At 39.2% G+C, this 20,351-nt stretch overlaps 1 protein-coding gene across 6 annotated transcripts in view; it reads right to left on the reverse strand.

Moving 5' to 3' along the window:
- Nucleotides 1-77: 77 nt before the first annotated feature.
- Nucleotides 78-20,351, reverse strand: part of dbn1 (drebrin 1) — a 110,687-nt gene continuing 90,413 nt past the window's right edge. For 3 of the 6 annotated variants that reach the window (XM_066716423.1, XM_066716419.1, XM_066716420.1), the window contains exons 8-15: nucleotides 19,871-19,934; nucleotides 18,644-18,697; nucleotides 17,713-17,827; nucleotides 13,875-13,997; nucleotides 7,171-7,302; nucleotides 3,564-4,117; nucleotides 2,409-2,514; nucleotides 78-2,133 (exon numbers count right to left, since the gene is read on the reverse strand). In XM_066716423.1, coding sequence (XP_066572520.1) covers nucleotides 2,066-2,133; nucleotides 2,409-2,514; nucleotides 3,564-4,117; nucleotides 7,171-7,302; nucleotides 13,875-13,997; nucleotides 17,713-17,827; nucleotides 18,644-18,697; nucleotides 19,871-19,934 — 1,216 coding nt within the window. In that variant the 3' untranslated portion in view covers nucleotides 78-2,065. The remainder of the gene's footprint in view (nucleotides 2,134-2,408; nucleotides 2,515-3,563; nucleotides 4,118-7,170; nucleotides 7,303-13,874; nucleotides 13,998-17,712; nucleotides 17,828-18,643; nucleotides 18,698-19,870; nucleotides 19,935-20,351) is intronic. The other 3 variants (XM_066716421.1, XM_066716418.1, XM_066716422.1) reach the window with 2 other exon arrangements.

The raw sequence follows: 20,351 nt of genomic DNA on the forward strand, positions 1-20,351 counted from the left end.
AACATTTTATGGGAAGTAAAAGTCACAGGCAACAGAAAAAGTAAACCAAGTTTCAGAAATTTGTCTGACAAAAGTACTTGGAGGTTTCAGAAATTCTTTTTATTAACATACATCAGCACTTAGCATGTCACAAAAAATCTTGTGCTTATTTCAAAAACAGAATGCGTGAGAAGCGGATGGAGGAAGAAAGGCAAAGAAAAAACAAAAACAACAAAAAAACTGAATGAAGAATCAAGACAAAAATGAAATAAAAATAAAGAAAGAAGTTGCAAGCCTGGTTGGGGATAGAGAACTGGTGGTAGGAGGGGAGGGGGTTAAGTTCTAGCAGTTTGTAAGAAGGGAAACAGAATAACTACTATGGAGGTTAAAAGTGTAGAATAATACATTAAAAGTATTTCAAAAGGTCCACAGTTAATGTTAAAGATGCTGGCTCCTGTTTAGGTACTTGATGAACATTACTACAAAATATAAGTAATTACAAAATAATAACAACAAAGCATCCAACAGGAATCAAACTCTTCCCAAAGTTATCTGATCTTGATGAGGGAAAAAAAATCACAATTTCACAACAAACCTTAAGTATGTGACACAGGCCACAATTACAATTAACATCAGGATCATTTTTACAATACTTGGTAGATTATTCTTATTGCTTGTTCGGCACAGATTCATCCATCTTTAAATGGTTTTATTACTGTGGGAATAGTATTGTCTGGATTTCTTTGCACTTCAGTACAGAGGTTTGAATTTGTGATGGACCGATAAATCCTCCTAGGACGATGCCATGGAAGATGGAAGACAGATTTATTTATATGTGTCCAGAATTCTATGACAATTGAATGTTGTTGTTTTGTTTTTTTCCTTTCCCTTCCTAGCTAACATTTACAGTCTTAACCTGATGCCCTGTGGATTCTCACAGTTAAATCACGATGCTAATGGAATGGAATGGAATAGTACAACAAAATAATTATCATGGGCCACACTAATGCCTTTTAAAGCTCAAATGTAAAAATGATGGAAGAATATTAGAAGGATACAGTAAGATCATTTAAAAATGATTAACAGATTAAAAAAAAAATATATATATATATAGTATGTAATAGCTACAAAAAGTGGTCCACTCTCTAGGTTAATAGTAAAGATAGTGCTGTACACCCTACGAGCTGTATGATATTGGTCCTTCTATGATTACTAAGAAATTCTCATCCAGATTTCATAAGGAAAGAAGACGTACATTGTCCTTCAATTTTCTTATAGCTTTGTTTTGGTAGCCAAGTAATATGAAAATAAAAAATAAATAAATGAGGATGTCGAACAACCTACTAGCAAGTTTAAAAAGTGAATTGGCACAGCGCTTGAAACAGTCGGGCATGTTGTTTTTTGCATTCTAATACGACAAAAGGATTCTCTGAAACCTGCAGTATCAATAAAATGAAAAGACACCAAAACACTCTATCTAACAGTAAGCCCCCCCACCCCTCCCCCCAAATACTGCCTCCCCACACACCACACACTCCCTCAGCACCTTCCAGTCCTGAAGGCCTCTAACCAAATTCTAGATCAAAGGCAAAAATAAAATTCAAAGATTATCAATCACTTTTCTGAGCGTGAACTAAGTGGAAGGGTAGAATGTCTTTGTTTTCCCCGAGGGATTAAAGAGGGAGAGGCTATTGCTAAGAAAGCAGCTATTGGGCAGCAAAAAAGAGCCTGGGTATAGGAGCCCAGGCCTAGTACAGGCAAATGCGTTCTTTTTTGTTTGTTTGGGTTATTTTCACTTCATTGTTTCCATTCAAGCTGAAAATTCTTTCTCCCATATAATATACACACCACAACTTTAAGTATTAAACCATCTGCTTCGTAGGCCCTGTACACAGCAGAGAAAGACAGAAAGGAGCTTGTTATTTTTGTTTGTTTGCATCTTTAACAGAAACCCGAATCTTTTCAGTAGTTAACATTTTTTTTTTTTTTTTTTTTTTTTTTTTACATTTTACAGAATTTTGTCTTTTTTCTTTGATGCAAGACATTATTCGGTTTTCGAAAAACTCCTTCAACTTCCCAATTGTCATCACTCTGCCGCCCCATAATCATCTTCCTCTGTCACGGGGTCGTTGTCCCAGCAAGTAATGTCGATCTCTGCAAGGGCACAGACACAACCACAGAGTACACCATCTTAGCAAAAGGCTCACCATAGTTGCAGTTCAATATTTGTATTTTGTAAAATGCAAAATGGGTCTTGGCTGTGCTATGCCTGTATATATATGGCATTTGGCACCAAAGCTCACAAGCCACAAAAAAATTGAGTAAATTCAGTTGAAAGAAGTGCTTCTCCTACATGTTTTGCCACACTTTCTGTAATTGACAATTTTTTTTAAGATATTCACAGTTCCCAAAGCAAGAGTGGTGCTTACCTGGAGGTTTGTTATAGAACACTGGCATGGGGGTCACTTTTGCAGAGCACTCTTCTGATTGGGCAAACTCCTCCTCCTGTGATTGGCTGAAATACCCTTCACTCGCCTGCACCGGGAAATAAAAGTGAAATCCAGTTGAAAATAAACATGCAAAGCGAAAAAAGGGACATTTTAATAACACTAATAAAAACACTCAAAACACAGCGATATAGACAATACAGATATATGAATATGAAAATTAAGTTACAAAATGAAATAGGTTATTGGCCTAAACTTGAACATATATGTTACTACATCGCTTTGCCTGCCATCTAGTGGTAATAGAAGCTAACTACTTAATTCTGAAGCATCATCATTGAAATGATCTGCCTTTTGTAGCTCCCAGTCCTCTGCAATGCATACCATCTGCTGATGGTCATTGATTTATGAATTGGGAATATTCAATTTCCCTGACCCACATTCTCTTTTGCCAGAGAGTGATACATAAGGAGAATGTAATGCATTTGCACTGTCACCTCTACTGGTTGTGATGTGATTAACTTCCAGTGTGTGAATCTGCATGCTTCCAATAATAGCTTATCATAGTGAATCTCCTTTGAAAGAAACCATTTCATGTCTCTTTATGTGAATTTTGTGGGCTGACCTGTGGCCTACCTGCATTTCTGTTTTGTGATGCAATTTGTTGGATTCCCCATGAAAAACTAAATATTTGCAGGTATCAGGATGTTACAGGATTACAGGATGTTGTGGCTCATCAGGATGGACAAAGAGCGCAGTGGTTAAAAGCAGGGCTTAGCCAATATCTGCAGGTGACTAGGATTGCCCAAGCACCTGGGCATGTCACCAAACATTTGGCTTTGTAGTGATATCACAGAGAGTTGGGTCAGGTCCTTAGCTGGTCTTTGGGTCTGCCGGATACAGGGCTGTATCCTAGGATTACCACTAAACGTGTATATTTTTTGTGTTTTAAAGCTTAATTAAAAACAAAGACATCAGACCCACAGTAGCATGTCCACTGTTGACGTTGCTGGACAATGGACATATGCCATTTGTTAACCACCTGTATACAAGCTTTTGTCTAGTGTTTTAAGATTCAATTGATGCACACGCTGAAAGCAAACCATTGCTACTGTCCATGGACTACAGGAGCCTCACCTGTGTCCCTTCTTTCAGCACAGTCTCTCCATTGGTCATCAGTAGTTGGCTGTCCTCTAGGTCTTGGCTATCAGAGCCCGAGGCCTGTTGCAGGGCATGCTGGTAGCTAAGTGTCATCTGGTGAGGGCCGGCCACATCTACCAGGCTGGAAGGGTCATCATCCTCAACAGGGCCCTCGCAGAAGGAGGTGGGCGGCTCAGGGAGGTCGTCGAAGCTCAGGAGAGTCTGGGGCAGGGTGGGATGCTCCTCAGTAGTGGCCAGGTCGATCAGAGTGGTGGAAGGGGAAGCCTGGGGAGATGTCTCCATGAGGTCTACCAGCACGGGGAGGGGCTCCTGGGAGGTGGCAACCGGGGGCTGTGGGATGGGGCTCTCCCACAGGTCCAGCAGGCCGTCGGACTCCTGCAGTGGGGAGGGTACCTGGTCACCCAAGTCATGGAAGGTGGCGACCTCCATTTCTGCTGAGGGAGGGGTTTCCCTGGCTTGGGGGGCGACGCTTTGCACAGGTTTGGCAGGGCTGGGATCCTGCACAGGGGGGAGCTGGACTGGTTCTAGCTCTGGAGCAGGAGAGAGGCAGAAAGAGAGAGCAAGAGACAGGGGGAGAGAGATTACAATTAGGAAGGAGATATCCAGTATATATTATCAATGAGACTCTCATGGCTAAGCACTTTCACATTTTCAAAGCGGCAGCCTCTTACAAGAAACCAATTTGGATATTTAATGCTTCTTGGTTAATGTGGAGTAGATTTACAAAGACAGATGCGGAGTTTCACTAGCACATAAAAATTCAGCTTCATCAGTACAGTTTACACAATAAGCTGAAAACTCATTATACCTCGGCGCAGAGGAAGTCTTGTCATCATCTTTGTAAGTTGTATGACTAAGGAATCAATTTCCAGATCCACGTCTTGCAACTTCACCTACTAGAACTGGGCATATACACCAGCTGAAAAGATGTACTAGCTAGGTTTTCATTTTTAAGATTAGCAGGGTGCTTTCCAAAGCTTTTTTGCCCCAACACAATATTTGCTCACTTTATCAAAAGTTACGGTATGGTAAAGGCGGCAATACAGCAGGAGGCAACACAGCTATGTTGTTCGGAGAAAAAGTGGAGAACAATTTTACACTGGGGGGCAAAAAGGCTTTAACGTTGTCTTGTATTGTTCTGTCTACAGAATCGGAACAATGCGGCATTTTAATGATTACAAATCAAGGTTACTTGGAACAGGGGGTACAGTACAGTGTTACTGTCCAGCATTAACTTCATTTCCATAGCAGTTTTTTATTCAGTATTTCTCTCTTACTCTCTAAATTAAACAGCATTACCACAACATGAACTACTTCTTTTGGCACCACACTTATTCATCACAAAAAAAAATCCTTTCAAAGAATTGCAAATTTCTACGCTACTAAATCTCTCTTCCCGTCTCCTATATTTTTATCACAGGTGTATGGTGTTTGTGTATTTATGTTTTAATCTCTTTGCCTTCCTCCTTCCCGTTTTTCTGATCCATTTGAGACATGTGATTGAACAACCATCCACTGTTTCCTCTTTCGGCTGACATTAAAGTGGGACTTGCACATAGGAATGATGCCCAGTGCTCAGAAAAGAAAAAAGCTCAGTGATCTGTGAAGGCAAATTAATCTTAAATACACATACAAAAGTGCAGCCCCAGTCCTCTCAAAATGTTGACTTTGTTCAACTTTGTTTTAAAGAATACCTTTTCAAAATGTGTTGGAATAGCCTAGAGCAAGGGTTTTCAAACCGGTCGTGGAGTATCCCCTGCCCTGCTGGTTTTTGTTCCAACCTAGGTCTTAATTACTTAATTGAATGGTATATTGCTTAGTTAGGTCAATTTTAATTATTCAATTAAGCAATTAAGACCTCAGTTGGAACAAAAACCAGCAGGGCAGGGGGTACTCCAGGACCGGTTTGAAAACCACTGGTCTAGAGGAAAATGCACAGATTCCAGCTGACTGCAACGTGGTAAGACAAGGAGTGGTGGAAATCCCCATAGAAATCAATACGTTTTATCTTTAAGGCAGCCTTAAGTTTACAACATCCCTCTAACTCAGCTCAGTTCAATCAGCTGAAATCTTTAGTTTTTCCTAGACTGAATCAGTGTTCAACACAGTCTGCAAATACATCATTGCTAAATATAGTTTGATGTACAATATGTATTCAACCTAACTAATCGCCAAATAACACTAGTTCAAATCTTAAATTGTGAATATTTCCAAGTTCAACTCTTATATATATGGAGGCTACATTATAAATCAGAGGCTAGCTTTGAGAAATACATGACAATTACAAATTACTCTATCATTGAATTCTGAACTATATCAATGCGTCCTTGTTGGGCAAATTGCTTTTCCTCCAGCACTGACATCCACGCTGTATTCAGTCTCTGGGTTTTCATCATTGCTATCGTCAGCTCAACATAATGGTTTAAAATAGACATATTTTTCTAGCCAAGAAATGTTACCCTACATCGCTCTTAATAATGCCAGACAATGTACAATCTGCCTATATCTATGGGAGCTTCTGATAATTAACTAAGCTACGCAGCTCCCTAATTGCCTTGAACTTGAATAACATACAGTGTTTACAACAGCTTATGCCTCCTTGTATATAAAAAGCCAATGTAATTTTTAAATGTTCTTCTTTCATATTATTAGGCATGGGTACTACAGTAGGTGTTGTTTTTATTCAATAAAGTATAATACTGTATTATCATTGTTATTGATTTTATTTGAATAACTAGTTTTTCTTTTTGGTTACAAACAAAACTGCCTACACTTGTTACTTGTTACAAAACAAAAAACATAGGAGTAGGAGTTTTAATTTGACCTAGGCCTATGCCCTACTCACACATCGCACATTACAAAGAATGTGGCCTCCAGCAAAAAGACAACAAGGTGCAAGGTGGGTCAAAGTTTTGGTTTGGTTTGGGTCCCAGTGGCACTGTCAGGTATTGCCATAACACTTGAGCTTCCATATGTGTAGATATTATTTATGTGAACATCTGCATCAGACCACTAGTGACTCACAAAGCCCAGCTGCCCAAAACAACTAAGTCTGCATGTCTGCGTTGTCTCATGGTTGGCGTTGTGTCAACACAGGAAAACAAACACTATAGCAGGTTTTTTTTTTTTTGTGGGAACTACAGACTTACTTTACTTTTCTACTTAAATATTCCTTACAAAATATACTATGTATAAAAAACAGCAGAGAAAATATACATACAAAAGTGTTAACTGAAGCGGTCTACATACTATGATCAGGTTTTAGGTTACTTTGTCTGTACAAAGCATAACTTGCCAAAGTGTTTTATTTAATCAGTACAATTACAAACTAAAACCAAAAATGCAGTTTCTAGTTTCCATTTCTTTTAGGTTCATAACAAAATAAATGAGGTCTTTTCACATTGGACAAAAGCAATGCACACAAAATGCATTTGCTATACAGTTTTTGAACTACAGTACTGTAATATTTTGTTCAGGAACTATACTTTTACTCTTCAGTTGATACTAGGCTAAAGAGCAGGCTTGGATGTTTGCTGGTGTTTGGCCTGGAGACAGAACAGACAGGCCTATGACTCTAGCCTACCCCACTCGTCGTGAATCTCCGGTGCCGGCTCTTCTTCGGTCTCCTCCATGATGGGTGTGGTGACAATTTTGGGGATGGGGGTGGGGGATACAGATCCAGGGCTCCGCTGGGGGCTGGTTTCTGCGTTGTCATCTGCAGAAATGGAGTGAAACATGTTCTCATTAGTTAGGCACACACACAGAGACACCAGGCAAATTCCAAACCACAGACCCTTCCACTCCACTCCCCTAGAGGCTTTTCACACAACCAGCTGCTTAATGGAAATGTTCAGCAAAATTAACCATAGAAGCCTCATCTGAATAAGTGTTATTCCCTGGATAATTGAATTTAAAAACATATTTTTCAACTGCAAACAGATCTTGTTCAGAAATGATTCAGCTGAATCATCGCAGCAAGATTCTACTAGACGGAACTGAGGAAAGGAAGGAGTCGCCAGTACTAATGTCTTGTACAGACACCATTTCAATGCAATATCTATTCCACTCCATTCATCTGTGAATTGCTAATCTCAAATGATGGATGCCAAAGGTTCCCAGATTCCCAGATGCTGTTAACCAGCACACGCTTTTGATTCAGCTCTGTTAAAATAACTGCTGGAGCTTGCACATTAAAGGATGCAAGATGTCCAAACTAATCCAGATGCACATGTATGGTTTTTCATCTGAAAAAAAAAGACATAATTTAATTAATTGTTAAGCAATAAAATGGCTTAACTGGTACTTGAACGAAAACCTTCAAATGGAGTAGATTGGAATGTCTAGGGTGTTTGAATCTCTCCTCTATATAACCACACAAAACAGAAAGCATTGACTGTTACAATTACAAGCTTTACTACACTGCAGTGTCTTCGAGGTCCAGTCCAAGTGACATGTTAGCTTCTTCATGAGTTTGGTAAAATTCACTGCTTCACATTTGCACTACAACAGAGGTATTCAAATCCAGCCCTGGTCCTAGAGAGAAACAGGGTTTTTTAATCCAACTAAATCATTCTCTCAAATATTTTCTTTCCTTGTCAGGATCAATGTGGTCCTTTGCCATTCATTGAGAACACCCATAAAACCTGTTGGATTGGGGCTCAAAGACATAGAATAATGTTTACTTCAGCTGAAGGCATTCTTCATTGTACCATCTGTCTGCAGTCACCTTTTTTTCTAAAATTATGGATTAGATCTTTCAAAAAAGCTAATACTTGGCTTTCAGAACTACAAAAGTGGAACTCTGCAATAGTGAATTTTACCATGATCGCATGTCCATTGATTGCATCTATATAGGTGGCTTTCTTCTTGTACAAAACTAATTTTTATATATATATATATATAATTGCAGGACTGACCAAACAAGAATTGGGATACATTTTCTTAAAATTCTATCAGGACACATTTCCATTAATTTGCAAATGCACATAGCCTGGGGGCGGGGGGAGGGGAGTGCAAAGCAGTTCAAACAAAAGTGTGGGCTGGTGAGCAAAGTGAGTGAACAGCAGGGAGATACTTTAAAAGTGTGGTACTGACATATAGTGCCCCAGTTCATCCATTAGTGACCAATCCAAAGTACTTGTCTCTATATTGTACCCTCTCCATCCCAAAAGGAGGAATTCATTTCTAGAACTTAATTTGCGATTGGATAGTTTTATTGTCAGCAGTATCCAATGAAATAGCAGAGGCACTTAGAAAGCTTCAGCAGTGTTACTTGAACTATCTATCAGCTTGGCAAACTTAACCACACTTAATCAGAAGTCGCAGAAGCCTGACATTGGAATTTCAATTCCAAATACTATCGATCAGTAATTAATTTGTTCTGACAGTCCTGTGAAGAAAATATTATTTCTTGTTAATGGTGTTAAGCATTTCCCAAGTGTTCCTGTTATGGCAAAGACATTGACAAAGACCTGACCATAAGGACAACATCCCCCCCTCGCCAATTAAGGAGTGAGGAGGGTGGGGGAGTGAGGGCAGTGAGGAGGGGGGGGGTGAAGGGATGCAAAGCAAGGAATGCTGGGAAGAAAGGGCAGATTACCTGTATTTATACCTGGGTTGAAAGTTAGCTCAGTGGCATGATCTGGAAGCTGTCTTCTCTCCCACACTTTCATTGCTAAATCCGTTTATAAAAAATGTGAATGGATTAAGAGATAACTGCCGAAGAGCCTTTCATCGAAGAGGGTGAGGTGGAAGTTCAGGCTGTACTGAACCGGATCTGCTTCCCACATCCACAACCACCTTCTTTTGAGAATACACTGCCCCTCACACCAGGTTAAACTGCTCAGGCACATTCCATAAGAGGCAGACTTGCACAAATCGGTTCCTTTCTTTAAAACGCAGGCCAGTTTCCGAATACTACCACAGTAGTTTGAGGAAGAAAACAAACCCAATAAGCAAATGATTTAGATCAGGGGTGCCCAAGCTTTTTGGCTTTTTGGATTGCCAGCCTGATGAGATCTACCAGTCTCACACATTTTGTGGAATAATCTCCATTAGCACCCCCCTATTTGGATTTTAGTGTATTGTTTTTATTATTACAAAAGTTCGTTATTTATTATAAAGTCTAATATTTTGAAAACGAAAAAGCTATTTATATTGCATTTGAATTGTTTTCTTTGTTCAAACAAACAAAAAACTTGTTTTTATCTCATTACTGAACATGGATATGTTGTACACGGGAGCATTAAGGGTTAATGAAAAAAAACATTTTTGTATTTCATTCATCATATATTTACATTTTAAAGCAACTGCAGGTGTTAAAACATTATTGTAATTATTTTGATTCTGGTACCTGGGAAGGTTGTATTTCGACTTGAAAGGGGACATTACGTTATCATCATTACCCTGGTTCCCCGAAAAAGACCTTCAGGGGTCACTCAGCCAGATGACTTTCATGATGAAGAAATGTCAGGTTGCTACTGTGAGGAGGAAACAGTTCACACGCACGGGGGCGGGACTCCTCTTCCCAGCAGGGCCCTGTGACAGGCTGCTGTCTGTCACGGCACGGCTGCTGCTGCTGATGCTCGCTGATTAGGTGCTCATGTGCTGCAGCTGTGTTGTCTGCTCCCTCGCAAACAGGCTGTGGACTCTATTTAATCCCTCTCCCTCGCCGACAGAGGCAGCTAACCACAGAGAGAAGTGACAACCTCACGTTGGACTGCCCGGGGCAACCAGTTTTGTGGACATTCGTGTCTTCGTGCCTTGTTTCCCGTTTTTGTTTTGTTTGTTTGAACCAGTGAGAACCCCAATAAAGCCCAGGCACCGCCGGATCCTGTGACTCTCTCGTCGTTTGTGTCCGGCTTTTACAGGCCCCTATTGGGCAGTTTTGGTACAAGTTTTCACATGATTGGCAGGTCAGAATGCACTTTCCATTCAGTAATGGTTGTCTTTCTTTTTTAGGGAACAAGGGATAATAACCTAACATTTGGAATTTAGTTTTTGGAAAACACTCTGTGATCAACGTCCTTGGGAACCCCTGATTTAGATGGTTACTAGCATTTTAATTAATAGGGGATCAAGTTCTTTTATATTAAAGGTGACCATATTGCTCCCTGGGACATTTTGAAAAAAATGCCCTTTAACAGCTAAATAAGGCATTACACCATTGATTTACCGAATTGTTGCACCTCCATAAAAATAATGAATAAAGGTTAATGTCGGTTTTTTAACAAAACCACATAAACACAAACATGCAAAATTCTCATCTAATGGAATCACGTGGTGGCACCATTAGTGAACAATGTTCCCCGTCTACAACACACGATAATTAACCACCAATAATCTTGGTGTAGGAGTAAAGCTTTATTTGTATGTTCATTTATTTTCAGTCGAAGGGAAACTTTCAAATCCCTGTCCTTTCTCAAAGTGTATTGGTGACAATGGCGTCCTAAGGGCACGCTAATTATGCCATAGATTTTAATTGTGACAAGGACTGATGCAAAGGAAACAGCCCTCTTTAGAAGGTGCAGCTCCCCCTTTTTGTGATGGAAGCTCATACATTGATGGCAGTTTAAGCTGGCTCTGTAACAGCAGGGCTACTATAGTGGCAGCTACGGCTTTTACGTGGACAAGCACATTGGTAGCTGGTGACTGTGAAGGAAGGTTAGTGACCACTGGAGTGTGAAAAGGGAGTATTCAGCAACTAAGGCCATGTATTGGTACTTTATAAAGCAATGTGAAATTATCACAACTGAAAAGACATATCAGTCAGCAGCCCTCTATAGTTACAACTCAGCACTTTTAATGAATATGGCCCTGGAAAGTGCAATATATTATATGCCGAAATGGAAGCCAGTTGCATCACAATGCTGCCATTTGGACAGGTAGCGCATCTGAAATACAACAGGGTGCATTGACAAAGTTCGGTGCTGAATATACTGTGGAGGGAAATGCCAGAGACCATTGTTGTTTAAGTCCTTGTATATTCAGGCAAACCAGGCATAATGTCCTAGAGTGCTTTGCATTGTATCAGTGTCACTGCATGCAGAAAAACAGCATGACTAATGCACTAAGCAATCTAGAAAATTAAGTATATTCAATGCAATTCAATTCAGGACTGATGTATCAGTTCATATTAAGTCAGAAAGCATTCAATAATATTGTGGATGTGCATAGTACATACCATTATAAATCTGTACACATATATACACACACAAACACATAACACTTTACTAATATATAATATGAAGACCAACAATAATAGGCCTTAGTTATTAAAATATTTCCGTGTTGCTTCTGGTTGGGTAGGGTTTCCACCTCAATGGCTTAAAGTAACTAAAGAAATCACTGCAGTGAGATACCCCAAAATAAAATCATTTTTTTCATTTAGGACAACATTTAAATGGGTGGCAACTCTACCCCCTGGCCCTACTGACAGTCTACCATGGTAATTTAGCAGGTATCACACAGTTCATTGGTTATTTAAACTTCCTGAACTTACCAAAAGCCTCAAAGAACAGGACCTTTTGACCCCTAGCACAGATGGATGTAAACTATTGCAATTTCTGCAGTAGAGATTACAAGGTTATGTCACCATTGCCACCAAATTTACAAAATATAATTCAGTAATCTTAGGATTCAGACAAGGAAGCCCACTTATAAAATATTATATTGTTAGGTTTATATGAACCTTTTCATATTCTTAGCTTGCAATAGATCTATACTTGTGTCATAAACATTAGGAGGTCAGTCTTCATCACTGTGGTTTGCTATATTTTGATGAGCTTTTCCCATATCAGAATAAACTGTCATAAGGCCATCTGTGGCAATAACACATTACCTCACACATTGGTCTAACAACAACACCCCAAAATAAAGGAGCACACACAGGAGAACAACACACATCTAGGTGCGAAAAAACAAAACAAAAATCTGATCAGCACAAACACTCACAGGTCAGAGAGGTATGGGGTCCACCAGTGAGGATGAAGCATGAGAGAGAGAAATGCTTAATTGGAAATTACTTTTTCTTTTTGAAATTCAAAAATTCAGACGACTCTGGAATCTCTCCAGGGTTTTTTACTTATTGTACATACTAATGTACAATAAGTAAAAAACCCTGGAGAGATTCCAATATTAATTGTTATTGTAAGGTGACCTTGACCTAGTGGTCAAGGTCACCTTACATTAGCAATTAATATTGATTCCTTTACTCAGTATTGAATGAAGAAAGAAAAAAAAAAAAACATGAAAAGCCCTGCCTTATGTAAATGAGTACCCGCAATAAAATAGAAAAAATAGTGGAACTGTCTGACATATAGCTGACATAGCTGTCTGCTACAGACATTAAGCTGAATTACCAGATCCCTGGTGTGCTAGTGTATGCTCCATTTTGTGCATAACTTTGTGCCACTCGTCATATTTTCTCTAGGTCCTGGCTGCTTATTATTGTATGACTGAGCTCTGTATTAAATGAGGGGATGAGGACTGAAATTCTTATCAATTGTGTTAAATGTGGGCATAAGAAAGTTCATAAGGGGCTGGTAGTTATAGGAGGTGGGTTCGGAAAAAGATGCTTCAGTTTCATCTCATTTGGAAGATGTTAAATCTGAGGCCTCGTGCCCTCCTGGAGAAACCTGTAGATATAGTTAATGGTTAAATCAGAGGATCAGGAGAGGGAGCAGAGCAGCTGCCAATGTGAGACAAGAAGTGTCTACCAAACTGCATTGCCAAAAATGTAAAGAAAAAATACTACTCCCCCCATACTGCTATTCATTCAATTATTTTCTGTATTGTATTTGTAATTATTTTAGAACAATTTGCAGATTATATAAAAAACTCCTGATTAAATGTTGTAACACAATGAAATGTGGAAAGTCCAAAGGGGGTGAATACTTTTGATAGCCACTGTAAATGGTGGACAAAATATTGCATGTTATCTCTTCACTGCAGCTCAAATTGTCTCCTCATTCTTCTCGTGTGTGAATATGACATAGCCAAGTATGTCAAAACAGCCTTTCCCAGAGATGCTATTGGTCTTAAATGGTTCTATTTGAATGCTGTTTAGCTGCTGCAGTGTAGTGCTTTGCTATTCTACTCTCTGTTAGAAGAAATCTGAGAGAGAAAGACAGAGAGAGGACAGAGGGATAGAGAGATATACTGTTGTTGCAGCAGTAAATAGGGTGGACGAGAGACTGGCCTCACTGTGCACTGTAACAGCATGTGCACTGCAGTTTGGCCCTCCAGCTAGACTGGTGGGCAGAGGGACAGGGGCAGTCCAGTACCTACCGGGCAGACCTGGCTGCAGCCGGACGTGGGGCAGGGCGGGCGACAGCAGTGGGGAGCGAGGGGGGGACGAGCTGGGCTCGGGAAGACTGTGCTGCAGCTTCAAGAATGGGCTGTCCAACCGGCCTGAGAGAGGAGGAGACGAGGGGCAGGACAGAGACAGAGACAAACAGAGACACAGACACAGGTAGAGAGAGAGAGAGAGAGAGAGGAATGGAGACAAAGCAAAAGCAAAGAAAGAATAACAAAGAAAGTAGAAAAAGGAAAGAAAAAGAACAGGTAGGGAAAAAGGATATAAATGTATACAAATCACGAAAGGAAGGAAAAGCAAAATAAAAGGAAAAGTCAACAAAGAGGAAAGGAAAAAATTTAAAGGAAAAAGATAAAGAGACGATGGGGAAGCCAGAGAGAATTAGGGAAAAAAAAGAAACAGGCCAGGGGAGAATAACAAGTTAGAAAGGAGAACAGAAGTGGAGCAAGAGGTTGAGGGCAGAAGGGCGATAAAGATGTGGAGCAAAGCAGTGTATCAGAAACAGAGAGGGAAGTGAAAAGAAAGTGAAAGAACAGGTCAAGACAGACGAATACGTGACAGTGGAAATAACAAGGTGAGAATGTGCAGGAGATGAGATTTTTCAGAGAGTAAGATAGTGGGGGAGAAAAGGAGAGAGGGAGAGGAATAGAGAGAAACGTGAGAGCCAGATTGTTGACAGCAGGTTGACAGAGATTGTAGTGTGTGTGGGGGGGGTCAAGGAATGAGAAGAACAGAGGAGCAAGACAAGAGTGTAGAGAGGAAAACGGAAACAGACAAAAAAGGATGGACACACAGCAAAAAAGAAAGAGAAAGAGAGATATCAGGCAGAGCACAGACTTTGCCAGGTTAACAGTTTTTTAGTTTGAAGCCGTTTGAGCAGCCCTGGGAGACTGAAGACAGAAGGAAAGTGTTAGGGCCTTTTGTGTAACCAGCCTGTTACAAGGATGCATATATTATCTGGAGGGAATACTACAAGATTTAGCAGCAACAGTGAAATTTGAACTCAGTATTAGAGGCTGCCATCTATTCTGCTTCATCAACACTTGGGACTGAGTGACAAATTCTGGATGTTGTTTGTTCCTCCATAGAGTAGGCACAGAGATATACCAAAATGAGCACCCCCCCTCACCCCCCCAAAAAATATAGTTATTGTTCAGTTTAATCGTTACTATGTGGAGTGCTCAACAGAATAAATACTGTACTGAAACGTATTAGAAAAATCTAAACAAATGATTGCGATATTACGAGATAACAGCTCTGAAGAGTGTTCAAGATACGTACTGCTCAGTATTATTATATGTTATATACACAGAGATAATAGAGCTCTTGAATGTTTCTGGGGCAAACTGTCTTGATGAATGGAGCACCCTGACTGTCCAGAGGCTTTTATCTTCATGAAAAGCACCTTGCTCCAGAAACATTTCAACAAAGAAATACTATAGAACACATCAGGGGCTGTACATAACAGTCTCTCTCTCTATCTAGTAGTCTAGACTGATGTTTATGATTTCTATTTCTATTTCTATCTATATATGAAAAGCAATATGTTGTAGGCTGTTTAGTCAGTGTCTTTGTTGAAAAACTAGTAACAGGAGTTAAACTATTGTGAAATTATGCAATGTTATCTCATAAAAATAACACTATGTTATTGCAAAATAACACAATATTTATTGCGAAATAACGCAATGTTATCTCGTAATAGCACAATAATATATATAGATGCACAAGGACTGACTTGCCTAGTACTGCTGATTTAAGGTCATTTCAATGACCTTCCTGACATTAAACAGTATGATTTTCTGACTTAATGTATTAAAAGCTAGTTTGGAATTTTGAGTCTAGTGATATGGATTGAAAACTGCAACAACATGAAAGTCTGCTGAAAATCTATTCCATTATCTGGGTGCTTTAATGCAAGTTTAGCATTATTCACTTTAATTACAGTATGTTAATGCAGGAGACTTGTGCAGAGAAAAAAAAAAAGTATTTTTCTTTTTCTTTTTCAGGCTATGCATTGCTCAATTCTTTGGAATTGGAATAAGGTTTGAAGATTTTCTCCAGTAAAATGACAACTTTTCTAATGACTTTCATTTCTTAGGCAGTAACAACAAAAAACAAAACTAAAATCTAAGGTACAAAAGAGATACTACTAAACACTTCGATCAGTTAGATTATTCTGCTTCCATTTTTGGCATAATTTTATTTCCATATTCATACTCTTCCTTCTGTTTCCTATTTAGTTATCATCTAACAGTGATTCTGATGCAATGATATGTAGTGACTCTGAAGTGACATAGTTGGTACACGCTTCTATTCTGAGTGCAGGATCATAGGACAGACATTGCAGATTCAAACAAGTTTATGTTTTCAAAGACCAGTTGATTAACAATTATTGATTACAAAAATAAAAAGAATGGTAGGAAAAAGACGACAACATATATACAAATAACTTGCAGATTCTGATTTGTCGATCACTGATGCAGTTTAGACCTAATTTGTGAGACACGTAACAACTTTTTGAAAAGTATGGGGTAGGGAAAAAAGGGGGAAGAATGTCAATGATGATGTTAATATTTTGTTAGTAGATGGTGCATTTGCTTTGACTGCTGTGGAAAGGTTTCAGCACTTTACCTCTCAGCCAAAACAGGCACAGGATGGAGCACCTATACAAGGACCCCTCCAATGAGAGCAGGAGGCAGGAGCACCTACTGATTGTCTGGGCCTCTACTCACCTATCAGTTTTTCTGTGTGTACAGTATTGTACACTAATGCAGCAATAATACCTCACAGCTTGAACTGTGCTTCAAGTAGATGAAAAGTTAACATATACACCACTTTGCTAAATATTGGGCTTCATGATTCGGCCTGCAATCCCACTTGATTTCTATATCTTTGGTATGAATGGGGCAATATCACTACTTAGAAATGCCAGAAGTACACACTACAGAACTTCTACACTGGCGCTCCCTCAAAAAGTGCTGGCTGAAGCAGAACTGACAGTAAGATTACAACTACAGATGCCTTCCAGAAGAGACACTGCTTGCTATGTAACTCTCAAGATGGACATGTTTGCCTAACAGAGATATGGATATGAAAGCAAACAAGAAAACCAGGAAACAAATCTTCAAGAAAATGGTACTTCTTGTTGCAGAGGTGACTTAAAATGCATTGTTAACTTTAGTAGCAGATGTGATTAGGTTTGGATTCCACTGCAACCTCCAGATAGACACTAGAACCACTGGTGCAGCCATTGGCTAGGCAAGTCTTCACCTCCTCAGTAAAGAGGAAAGTTAAAGATAAAGTGAAGCTGATACCAAAAATACCTGTCTATGAAAATATGAAAAATATGAAAAATACCTGTCTATAAAAATACCTGTCTAAAAATACCTATATATGCTTTTTAGAGGACTGCTGGAGAGAAGTGTGTTAAGAAAAAAAATGAAGACATCTTTACACCAAGGGTTGTAGGTGTCTGGAACAAGTTAACCCAACCAAATTGTTGAAGCCGATTCCCTGGGATATCTTCAGTAAGAAACAGATGCAGGAGCTCCTCAGATTAATAAGATAATAGCCAGCAAACAAACAACAAAATGAACAGAACTTGATTATTTTCTAATCATCCTATAGTCAGGTTCGGATTTGGCTTTGTGAACGGCACACAGGTAACATTTTCTTTTGTTGTTTCTATTTTTTAATGCACATATAATTTTCTCAGGCAACTTCTGAAGGGGTTCAAGCAAGCTCTGGTTTAAAGCAGCCCCCAGCACCTCACTTTCCCTCTCTGCATGCCTGTCGCCGTCTGAGCCTCACCTGTCCTCTGGCAGGAGACTGGGGAGCTGTCAAAGCTGCAGGCCACAGCCTTCTCCTTCTGCCTGAAAAACTCCCGTGGGTTCTCTGCACGCTGAGCAATAATTGCGGCAGCCTCCTGCAACAAAACATCCAGAGTGCATGAGTCCAGCTTACACACATGTATACATACACATACTAACCCATACACTCACACACAAACACAGACACACACAATCCATCTCTTGTGCTCACATTCACACTTGTGCTTCTGTAATAGAGAATATGTGTGGATGTAACTAACATACTACAGTTATTTCTGCATGGTGTATTCTCATTTGTACTTTGAGGACAAACTGCTGAAGCACTGTGCATCACCTTTGCTAATGAACAAATACAGCTTAATTTGTGACTCGTGAAGGTTTGCCTTTCATGGACCAAGCTCAGTGTTGGCAAGGTCCCACCCCTGTCTCAAGATGCAAATTGCTGTCTGTTTTTTGGTTATTCAGTTAACTGTTTACAGTCAGTTGACATACACTCAGTCCAATGCTGTTACTACAACATATTTTGAATAAAGGGGCAAATAACAAGTTATATAATAATAATAATAATAATAATAATAATAATAATAATAATAATAATAATAATAATAATAATAATAATATGAAAACTTTTGTTGGTGAGGTTGTAGCAGCTGATAATGCTGAGGTAAATGGACATTTTGCTGATTTAATGAAATCCTTAACCTTTCATTTGATGTGGTGCAGTCTGCCTAAACTGAAATTGAGATTGAAAGTTGTGTTTTTAGTTCTAGGAGAGTAAAAGAAAAAAAGAAAATAAGAAGCTGATTAGCAAACGGTTAGTAACAGCAGTTGCACTTCTTGTTCTAGGAACAGTATTTGTTTAGATGTGGCTTGTGGCTCCCCCCTTGTGGACACTCTGCAGAATTACTCACCTCTACTTCAGACTCTTTCTTCTCCAGTGAACCAGCTTCATTTTCAGCCTCTACCTGTACAGGAAATCAGACAGAGAGAAATGTAACAGCGTGTTTTTTTCTTAGCAGCAGGGGGCTCCAAATAAACTGAAGAGCCAAAAATCTGGGCTCTATCTGTGACTTTAAAGCACAGAAACACAAGTGTTATAGGGAAGCACACAACCGTAAAACTACTATTTACTTGTCTGTTACTGTTATGTTTTTTTTAATCCCTTGGCAAATGGGGAAAATAGCTCTGGTGTTTGGAGGAGCAAGAGTTAGTTTACAAAGCTGCTTGGAAACCTCAGGGATGTGTATGCAGCATGCAGAGGAAGTGAAACTCTGCTTTTCTGAATAAAAGTCTCTGAAAGTTTTGTGAACTTCAGTTCTCCTTCTCATTTTCAGTTCCAGTCAGGAAGCAAGACGCATGGACTGTGACCTATGCTGTTTTTGCTGCTGTTGCACAAAGCACAATTAACTGTTGACTTCTCAACACACAGCCAAAGGGAATCACAGAATCAATCAAGGATGAGCCTGGCTGGACTGTGTGCTGTTTGCTGTGTGATGTTTGGTTTTTGAAGCTAAATTTGTAACACATTTGATAAAAATGATAGAGAGAGACAAGGATCAATTTAATTCCACAACTGCCACAGATTAACAATAACTACAACAACAAAACACCTTCAAGAATATGTCTCTGTTGGTTAAAACATACATACAAGCTTCATATATTTACACACTGTGTTTCTTCAGCTATTTGTAAGTGTTATACTCCTACTAAAGTAACTTGAAATGAACAACTGATTTTGATGATACATTAGGCTAGATGTTTGCATGAAAGTGGCAATTTTTCATTAGAATGAGCAGCAATAATGTACATTTCAGAGAAATTAAGTAAGTCATGGATTGCCAATACAATGGACCAGCAACACTTGCTCTGTAAATTACAGTGATTAAGCAATGATATAGGTCTCACTCTCTGACTATTCCTGACAATACGTTAGTGACTTAGCGACGACTTTCAATATCAGATCCATCTCAGGCTGTGGCAGGGTTCCACAGAATTCAAAACACAAGTAGCAGAACAAATTGTTTCGACTGTAGAGGAAGCTAGCTTATCAAGGCTGGAGAATTGTTTTAGTTTTTTGTTTGCCTTCTTAGAAGTCAAAGTTTAGTCTGCTCCCAAGATAAATAGGAATGTTCACTTACAAAAAGGGACGTGTCTCTCGTCCTTTCTTTGGCTTCTTCTGCCTCCTGGCTCTGCAGCTTCCTCCTGTCCAGAACAAAGAGGTGCAAACGGAACCAAAACAAACATACAAAAAATCACTGCAGTGAGAAACCCCACAACCTATGTAAACAGGCATGTTAAAGAGCAATGCCAAAGCTTAGAACAATTTACTATGCCTGTAAGTTTATACTTTAACCATGATTTTAATGTTCTTATTTCAAATACACCCCCCTTGCTTTTACAATGCTTTCTTTGATTTTAAATTTTAGTTTTTTATTATTGTTTATTTTTATCATAAGATAATAGCATGATTCAGCATGGTACATTTTGACAATGTGTGATAGTGTACATTGGTCACACTTTAAAACAAGGTGGTGTGATCCCTCATGAACTAATATATGAATACCACAGGATTAACACATGAACACATGCACTACATCTGAATTCTTACGTTAATCACAT

Source organism: Amia ocellicauda, chromosome 11 (assembly GCF_036373705.1).
Source record: "Amia ocellicauda isolate fAmiCal2 chromosome 11, fAmiCal2.hap1, whole genome shotgun sequence".
NCBI lineage: Eukaryota > Metazoa > Chordata > Actinopteri > Amiiformes > Amiidae > Amia > Amia ocellicauda.